The following is a 9,903-nucleotide window of genomic DNA, read 5'->3' as shown; positions in this document are numbered from 1 at the left end:
GGGCTTTGCTTTTGCCCAATGTTATTAGCCACCCAATTTAAACTGGGTGCCCCCTTTAAACTTAAAATTATAGCAAACAAGAGATTCTGAGCGAGGGTATTATAAAGAAATGCTTAAAATGTATTGGAAACTTCAAAATGGTGGGTTTTTCATCAGAAATTGAAAAGGACTAGAGACAGAATATGACATGGCAACTCATTAAGGTCCTCTTCTACTATGGTGTGCTTATGGATTAGTGCGCGCTAAATCTGCAACCGTACCTTAGTAAAAGGACTGATAAGTTTTTATCATGAATATCAATTTTCTTTTTGTGCATCTGTCTTCTACTATCTCTTGTGTTTCTCTTTCCCTGCAGTTGATAAAGTGGAAGGAATGGCAGTCCGGAATGAAACCAGAGTCACACATTTCATCCTTCTCGGACTTTCTAATAATCCAGACTTACAGATATTATTCTTTGTGCTCTTTCTAGTGATGTACCTGCTCATTATAGCTGGGAATCTCCTCATTATGACAACCATATATGTGGACTCTCAACTGCACACTCCCATGTACTTCCTCCTTTGCAACTTGTCTTTAATAGATTTGAGCATTTCCACAGTCACTGTCCCCAGGGCCTTGGCTCTCTTTCTTTTGCTAAAAAACACAATCTCTTTCAGAGACTGTATGACTCAGTTGTTTTTCTTGCATTTAATTGCAGGTGCAGAAGGCATTCACCTGGTCCTGATGGCTTATGACCGCTATGTTGCCATCTGCAATCCTTTACGTTATACCACAATAATGAACAGACAAACCTGTCTCTTGCTGGTAGCGTCTACATGGGCAGGAGGTTTCTTTCACTCCATTTCACAATCACTTCCAATAATCCTGCTGCCATTCTGTGGTCCTAATGAGTTAGATCATTTCCTTTGTGATGGCCAACCCTTATCTATGTTGGCTTGCTCTAGTACCGTTATTAGTGAAATCGTAGATATAGTCAACAGTGGATTTTTGGCCCTCAGTTGTTTCTTAGTTCTGGTCATATCTTACACCTACATCATCTCCACTATCTTAAAAGTTCACTCAGGTGAGGGAAGGCAAAAAGCTTTCTCAACTTGTGCCACCCACCTACTGGTGGTCATTTTGTATTATGGTCCCATTGTTTTCATCTACATGAGACCTTCAGTGACATTTACAATTGATAAACCACTTGCTGTTTTTTACAGCATTGTGACCCCTTTTTTAAATCCCATTATTTATACTCTCAGAAATGAGAGGGCAAGAAAAGCCATGAAGAAGCTGGGAAGTAGGAAAATCTCTTGTATGAGGAAACACATAAACTGATTTCGGACCATTTAAAGAATGGCATCATCATGTCAACTATCTACATTCAATGATTCTTTTTCATTCTTTAATCTTCTCTTTATAATTCTGATTATTTGACCGTTGATTATATTTTTAATAGAATATCCATTGAAAGGTTTAGCAAAACTGAATGAATTATGTTATTCCTAGTGAAAAAGGAACCTCGTCTTCTTCGAGTACCCTTATGTGATCATTTAACATGCATTGATTGTTTTCTTTTAAAATATTGTTTTTACGATTTTGTACTAGTTTCATTCTAAGGTACTGTACTTATATATAATGATCGAATAAACCAATCTATTAAACTTGCTTTTCAAGAATGCTTTCACTGTTTGATACTTTACAGTATGGATACTGTATGGTGATCCTAGCCTGCTAACCAATATGCAGATGTTGACCTGAATGGGGAGGGGGGGGGGGGGTTGGATGTGAAAAAATTTGAAGTTCATTGTACTTTGACCATCAAATTGTTATCTCCTTTTTCATTGGACCCTCTCATGTGCTTTGTCTCCTGCATGGTGTTTTAACCCCTCATATCACCTTCTGAAGTGGACTTGTATTTCATACCGATGTTGGAGACTTAAAATTCTATCCCAGAGTGGAGGAGTTTTCTGGTGGTTGGAGAAGCCGCCTTAGCAACCTGAGGTTGTGAGTTTGATTCTCACTGCTGCTCCTTATGACTCTGTGCAAGTCACTTAGCAGATCATTGCCTCAGGCACAAAATAAGAACCTGTCTAGAATATGTAAACCACTTTGCAACCACACAGAAAAAGCATCCCCTGTCCTTTGCACCAAACTGGAACCATCAGTAGATTTAAGTTATATAAGCAGTCTTTGCCCTACTGAAGGTATTTTGCCTGTTAGCGTGACCTAACCCACATGTTTGTTTGTTTGTTTTCAAAAAATCTTTTGAGAGTGTTTGTCATGAGTTGAGAATGAGTATGTAAGCGTTAACCAGCTGCCGTGTTTATATTGGCGAGCGCTAACTGGTTAACAGATTTAACTCAACAGGACTTCCTATTCCTCTAAACTAGGATGTGGCCAGTTCTCCCACCTTAACTTTTATGAGGTAATGTAGAATAATATGAACATTCCTGCATAATCCTCTGTTCCCTCTAAACTGAGTGGGAGTCCGCCATCTACAGTCCTGCCAGTGGAGGGTGCTGTTTTACTATCACATTTTCAATAGTGAGGGACAGGCAAGTTCTATGGGACTCCAGAAAACCTGTCTATCCCTAGAGATTGAAAGCACAGTATTGAAGTGCTGCCCCCTAATGGTAGCAATGCAGTTGGATGACACCCACTTAGCTTAGAAGGATCAGTGTGCATGATCTAAAAAAAAAAAAAAAAAGCCTTAATTACTGCTGCATTAGAAAAATCTCACAGTAAGATGTCTTTCCTGTTTTACAAGTCCATTGACTAAGCTGCACCGTCCAGCCACCCTTAGGAATAGAACAGGTAGCTTGACATTTAGTGCTGTTTGTCAACCCAGCTTAGTAAAAGGACCCATTAGTAAGATGGCTCCTAAATGATTTTTTGGAAGTATTATGTCTCAAGAAGCAAACTTTTTTTTCTCTCTGCTGATCTGAATCCCTCCTTCCTGTTTTTGTGATTCCATCAAATAATTGTGGTTTTTTAAAAGAAATATTAAAGGGAGTTTAAAAATGATTATTTGACAGAAGTTATTTATCTAGTTTTCTATACTGTTCTCTCAGGGGAGCTCAGAATGCTCACATTAATTTATTCAGGTACACAAGCATTTTTCCTTGTCTGTCTTGGTGGGCACTCCGTAAAAGAAATAAACATTCTTTAAACCAGTCATAAAGTTCACTGGTAAGCACATTGCATGTTGCCCATCTCTGTTCTACGGTGTGTGAAAGTCCTCAGCTAATGTTTCTACCATGGAGACTTTCCTTCAACATGCCAGTTTCAATTGCAAAGGGCAAACAAGTTCTATGGGACTTTCAGGGGACCAAGCTGACTCTCATGATTGAAAGCAATATAGAAGCACTGCCAAAGTACTGTGGTGTGCCTTTGAAGGAACACTGAGTAAGAAATAATGCACATCTCTTTTCTACAAATGACTTATTCTTTTGGTTCTTAAAAAATCCAGATATGCTTTGAAATTTTGAGAGGAAAAATTGAGAAAAAGACTTCTATCTATGAGGGAGTGCCGAGAAGTTCTCAACCCAACAAAGAAGAGAATGACTTGGATATAATTTAATCAATGATCTGAAATAATGCCAAAACATTGAATTTTATTTCTGCAAATTGGCACTTAATGAAATAAGATAACACTCTTTACAGCGACAGTGGCGAAATAACGCTCAGAATTTAGGAAGTTGGTTGGTTGGTCTGAGAGAACTTTTCAGCACCCCCTTGTGTTTTGCAAGTAAGACTTACCAAATGCACTCAATTGGTTTGAAACTTTTTTTTTCATAGATGTGCTGGGGAATAGTGTAAAGCATTGTTTAACCACCTGCTTCTTTTGAGATCCTCAAAGCTTATAATCCCAAGAGGCCCAAATACAGCTTAAGTATATTACTTTGCTGCCTAAGAAAATCTTCGGCTTGTATACGTTAGTGGAGATTCTGTAATATACAGGATTATATTTGGTATTTTGAAATGAGCAAAGCAAAAATCATCAATTCAGGTGACGGATTCCAATTAATATATTGTAAGTATCTTTTTTTACATTTAGCTTTCTGGTTTATGTAGCTTTTAAATTTCAGTCTTCTAACAAAAGTATTAAAATGTACCGTAATATTGTAAATATACCTCAGCAAGAGAGTAAAGCTAGGAAACACCAAAAGAATATTTATTTAGGATCAGGATAAAGGATATATTATGATCCTTAATTAGCAGCAGGCTTTTCTTCCGATTTCAGTATATATGCTGTTCCACAGTAACCTACAGAGTTCCCTACTTAAAATCTACATAAACTAATATCTAACTCAACTGTATTATACTTCAAACCGCTGTCCTGTAATTCTAATGACAGCTCAATGTTCCCCTCTATTGAATGCTTACTACATCTCCTGTCTGGTATCTACCTCATAATTTAAGGCTTATTTTATATTTCATTGTTGTAATTCCTAAACATAAGAACATAAGAAGTTGCCTCCACTGGGTCAGACCAGAGGTCCATCATGCCCAGCGGTCCGCTCCCGCGGCGGCCCATCAGGTCTATGACCTGTGAAGTGGATCCTGACCACTTCTATAACCTACCTCTATCTGTACTCCTCAATCCCCTCTACTTCTATCTGTACCCCTCAATCCCCTCTACTTCTATCTGTACCCCTCAATCCCCTTATCTTTTAGGAACCTATCTAGACCTCCTTGAACTCCTGTAGCGTGCTCTGGCCTATCACAACCTCCGGAAGCGCATTCCATGTGTCCACCACCTTCTGAGTGAAAAAGAACTTCCTAGCATTTGTTCTAAGCCTGTCCTTTTTCAATTTCTCCGAGTGCCCCCTTGTACTTGTGGTTCCCCACAGTCTGAAGAATCTGTCCCTGTCTACCTTCTCTATGCCCTTCAGGATTTTGAAGGTTTCTATCATGTCTCCTCTAAGTCTCCGCTTTTCCAGGGAGAATAGCCCCAGCATTTCCAATCTGTCAGCGTATGAGAAGTTTTCCATACCTTTTATCAGTTTTGTCGCTCTTCTCTGGACTCCCTCCATTGATTTGTAAGATGCTGTCAGCCTAGATAGGCATAGAGTGACCCAGAAATTGAAGATTTAGATTAGGTCAGATCTTCATTTCAGGACTTATTCTCTATAGGATGCTGATTGCATGTCTATCTCGCCAAACAGATGCCTTAAATTTAGACCAGCATTTTGCAGTCCTACATTTAAGGCATCTGTCTCACACCTATGGAGATGCATAGGGATGCTTAAGCATGCCCAAGGCCACTTCCGGGTGAAACCATGTCCATGCCTCACCTTGGGCATGCTTAAGAGTCTCTATATGTTTCTATAGATATGCTATAGAAGCTACAAAGTAGGTGTCTGTCCTCACTCAATTTTTTCTAAAAATGTGCATCCCGATTGGCTGCCGGACGATGGTAGAACGCCTACCACCACCTGCAATAAGGATGTGCATTTCAGGAATCAGGCCTTTTCTGTTTTGTTCAATTTCATGTTCCTTGTCCCACCTCACTTGCCATTTACTTAAATAACATCTTGAGAGAACTTATAAACTGTACTTAAGTGTGGGGTGAGGAAGCCAGTGGATCTCACACGGTGAGTCGATTTCATAGAAGAAATGTGGTGAACTAAGAATTTTTTCTGATCTTGATATGTAGGATTGGGATAGAAGTTTTATAATGAGATCTTCATTTGACTACAGATTAGCATCATCTTTAGGATTACCACGTAGAGCTTGCTCTGAGGCAATGAGCAATCTGATGGAGTCAACAAATTCCTTTCATGAACCTATGAGACTATATTTTGAAATCTAATTTTATCCGAAAGGAAGTATCTTGAAGAGATCATAATCCAACACGTGAATGAGGCCTCTGATAGGTCACTAAGGTATGAATGTGAGAGGTCTACAAGAGTAAGAATGTACAGGAAGAAAGATCCATTTGGGGGTAATGGTAACTTTGGGGGTATGATAAGGAGTGTGTCTTGAACATATTAAGTTGTAGCTAAGCCTAAAAAATTATAGAATTTGAGACCAGAAATGTCTGGTTCTTATTACTCTTTATCATTTCTAAAACACTACCAGGTATACGAGGGGACCACTGAAAAGTTCTCAGCCCAAGAGAATGATGTGGAGTCATGAAACTTACAAGATATTCCACACTATTCTTGACACATTTCGTTTCAATGATATGAAATGAAAAATGTCAAGAAAAGTGTAAGTTTCATTGCTCCACATCATTCTCTTCGTAGTTGGGCTGAGAACTTTTCTCCTGCCCCTCATGTACATCACTGAGCAGGCACATAGAAGAGGACAGTTCATACTCAACAGAGTTTACAATATGGTCAAAAGAAACATCCAATCTGTATCACGTCCACTCCACTTCAAATTGTATCCACCATCAAACTCTTAGGAATTATTCTGGATGATAAACTCTCCTTCCATGCACAAATCAGTTTAATAGTACGGAAATGTTTCTTCAAGCTCAACATTTTTATCCATTCACTGGTCATTTTAAATCTATATTATTGTAACTCTCTCTAAAAGGGAATTATACAAAAACAAATCAGGAGGCTTCAGATTATTCAAAACACTGCAGTAAAAATGATTTTTCATGCAAAAAATTTGATCACGTCACCCCACATCTGAAAAGGCACATTGGCTACCCATATACCACTGAATAACGTTTAAAATACTTTTTCTCACCAGATAGGTATTATCTAACCATTCCCTCGCTTTCATTGATAGACTCTTGCTTCCGTATATTACTTTCATACCACTTCAGTTGACCCAGCAATCCCTTCTTGCAATTCCTTCCATTCGGCAAATATTTTTTGACACGACCCGATAAACAATTTTTACAGTGGTAGTCCCAACGTTATGGAACTCGTTGCCATTCATGCTGAGGCAAGAATCTAATTCCTCTATATTCAAATCAATGCTTAAAACCTTTCTCTTCAGAGAGGAGTATGAGACCTAGAGTCTGAGCGTGACATAAAATTTGTAGCATGTCCTTTTTGATTTTTCCCTCCCCTCCACTTTTCTTATTTTTTAAGCAACGTAATCCTACCCTATTTTCCCTTTTGTATCTGGTGCAGCTGTTTAATCTCCCTTTTTACTAAAGCGTGATAGCGTTTCTTAGCACAGGAAGCCACACAGAATGCTCCGCACTACTCCCAATGCTTATAGAGTTCCTATTAGCATCGGGAGCAGCGCGGGGCATTCAGCGCGGCTCCCTGTGCTATAAAATGCTTTCGCGCTCTACTAAAAGGGGGGATAAGTGATTTGTCTAGCACCCCTAATTTGTTGTTCTTTTTAATTTTTGCCATTGCATGATGTAAACCACTTAAGAATGTAAAGCAGTATGTCAAGCACTAATAAACTTGAAACTATAGCAAACAAGAGATTCTGAGCAAGGGGATTATAAAGAAATGTTTTAGATGTATTAGAAATTTCAAAATGGTGAGTTTTTAGTCAGAAATTGAAAAAGGACTATAGACAGAATATGACATGGCAACTCATTAAGGGGTCCTTTTACAAAGGCACGCTAGCGGGGTTAATGCGTGTGACTTTTCATAACACGCTTAACCCCTGAGCTGGCCCAAAACTACCGCCTGCTGAAGAGGAGGCGGTAGCAGCTAGCGTATCCGGCGGTTTAGCGTGCGGTATTACGCACGTTAAACCACTAGCGCGCCTTTGTAAAAGGAGCCCTAAGCATTTTAGCACACGCTAACTGTCCATAGATTATAATTGGCGCGTTAGTATTTAGCACGCGCTAAATCAGTTAGCGTGTGCTAAAATGCATAGGGCACCTTTCACAAAGGCGCACTAGCGGTTTAACGTGCGTAATACCGCGTGCTAAACCACCGGATGCGCTAGCCACTACCACCTGAAAAGTCACGCGCGTTAACCCCGCTAGCGCGCTTTGTAAAAGGAGCCCTTAGTGTGCCTTTGTAAAAGAGGGGGTTAGTCTTTATCATGAATATCAATTTTCTTTTTGTGCATCTGTCTTCTACTATCTCTTGTGTTTCTCTTTCCCTGCAGTTGATAAAGTGGAAGGAATGGCAGTCCGGAATGAAACCAGAGTCACACATTTCATCCTTCTCGGACTTTCTAGTAATCCAGACTTACAGATAATATTTTTTGTGATGTTTCTAGTGATGTACTTGCTCGTTATAGCTGGGAATCTTCTCATTATGATAACCATATATGTGGACTCTCAACTGCACACTCCTATGTACTTCTTCCTTTGCAACTTGTCTTTAATAGATTTGAGCATTTCCACAGTCACTGTTCCCAGGGCCTTGGCTCTCTTTCTCTTGTTGAGCAAAACTATTTCGTTTGTTGATTGCATGACCCAATTGTTTTTCTTGCATTTTGTCGGAGGTACAGAATGCCTTCACCTGGTCCTGATGGCTTATGACCGCTATGTTGCCATCTGCAATCCTTTGCGTTATACCACAATAATGAACAGACAAACCTGTCTCTTGCTGGTAGCTTCTACATGGGCAGGAGGTTTCTTTCATTCCTTTTCACAATCACTTCCAATAATCCTGCTGCCGTTCTGTGGTCCTAATGAGTTAGATCATTTCCTTTGTGATGGCCAACCCTTATCTATGTTGGCTTGCTCTAGTACCGTTATTAGTGAAACCGTGGATATAGTCAACAGTGGATCTTTAGCCCTCAGCTGTTTCTTGGTGCTGGTCATATCTTACACCTACATCATCTCCACTATCTTAAAAATTCACTCAGGTGAGGGGAGGCAGAAAGCTTTCTCTACTTGTGCCACCCACCTACTGGTGGTCATTTTGTATTATGGTCCCATTGTTTTCATCTACATGAGACCTTCAGTGACATTTGCAATTGATAAACCACTTGCTGTTTTTTACAGCATCGTGACCCCTTTTTTAAATCCCATTATTTATACTCTCAGAAATGAGAGGGCAAGAAAAGCCATGAAGAAACTGGGAAGTAGGAAAATCTCTTGTATGAGGAAACACATAAACTGATTTCGGACCATTTAAAGAATGGCATCATCATGTCAACTATCTACATTCAATGATTCCTTTTTCATTCTTTAATCTTCTCTTTATAATTCTTATTATTTGACCGTTGATTATATTTTTAATAGAATATCCATTGAAAGGTTTAGCAAAACTGAATGAATTATGTTATTCCTAGTGAAAAAGGAACCTTGCCAGCCAGACCCCCCGGACCACATGACAAAATCACACACCACCATACAAAATTACCAAATGAATACAATACTTATCTGAAAACAAACTAATAAACACAAAACCGCGCCAGGAGAAAAAGGTTCGACCGCGCTGGTGTCGGGAGGAGCCCGCCCTCCAGCCGACCTCTTTGTTTGTGTCCCGTCGGGGGTCAGGTTCCTGAAGAAGGGCTCCTCCCGAAACCAGCGCGGTCGAACCTTTTTCTCCTGGCGCGGTTTTGTGTTTATTAGTTTGTTTTCAGATAAGTATTGTATTCATTTGGTAATTTTGTATGGTGGTGTGTGATTTTGTCATGTGGTCCGGGGGGTCTGGCTGGCAGGGTTTGTTTGGGGGTCGCTCAGGTTTTCTGTGTTGAGTTTGATTTACTCACTTTAATTGATTGATTTGTTTGATTCAGTGGACTCTCGTCCCTTTAATTTGAAGCACACTTAGGGTGCTCGATGATGGTGTGGGGGTGGAGGCTTACCGCCTTGACCCAGAAGTGAAGTGTCGGAGCTGGGCTCCTATCACTGATGGTTCACACTGAGAGCACCCTTCACCCTTTATCTACATTACATTTATTTAATTTTGGGTTGTAAGTCGTGAGCCATTTTTGGTGCCCTGAGCGTCCCCCTCACAAACCTTGATGTGACTAGGTTGCCTGTTTGTGTTATTTCTATATTAGGATTTTTGGCAAATTTTGGAG

At 39.8% G+C, this 9,903-nt stretch overlaps 2 protein-coding genes across 2 annotated transcripts; both read left to right on the top strand.

Moving 5' to 3' along the window:
- Window positions 1-255: 255 nt before the first annotated feature.
- Window positions 256-1,632, top strand: LOC117350785 (olfactory receptor 1509-like). Its single transcript, XM_033925386.1, has one exon. It carries the CDS (start codon window positions 373-375, stop codon window positions 1,318-1,320), a length of 948 nt encoding a protein of 315 aa, XP_033781277.1. The 5' UTR covers window positions 256-372; the 3' UTR covers window positions 1,321-1,632.
- A 4,107-nt stretch (window positions 1,633-5,739) lies between these two features.
- On the top strand, window positions 5,740-8,993 carry LOC117350502 (olfactory receptor 1509-like). Its single transcript, XM_033924798.1, has 2 exons — window positions 5,740-5,873; window positions 8,029-8,993. The coding sequence occupies exon 2, from the start codon at window positions 8,046-8,048 to the stop codon at window positions 8,991-8,993; it is 948 nt and encodes a 315-aa protein (XP_033780689.1). The 5' UTR covers window positions 5,740-5,873; window positions 8,029-8,045.
- Window positions 8,994-9,903: the final 910 nt, after the last annotated feature.

This window comes from Geotrypetes seraphini, chromosome 16, assembly GCF_902459505.1.
Source record: "Geotrypetes seraphini chromosome 16, aGeoSer1.1, whole genome shotgun sequence".
Taxonomy (NCBI): domain Eukaryota; kingdom Metazoa; phylum Chordata; class Amphibia; order Gymnophiona; family Dermophiidae; genus Geotrypetes; species Geotrypetes seraphini.
Note: the sequence above shows the minus strand (reverse complement) of the source record. Positions and strands in the feature narration are given on the sequence as shown.

Bases quoted from the DNA above. Each gene is read 5' to 3' on its own strand.
- LOC117350785 (XM_033925386.1), top strand. From the start codon at position 373: ATGGCAGTCCGGAATGAAACCAGAGTCACACATTTCATCCTTCTCGGA.
- LOC117350502 (XM_033924798.1), top strand. From the start codon at position 8,046: ATGGCAGTCCGGAATGAAACCAGAGTCACACATTTCATCCTTCTCGGA.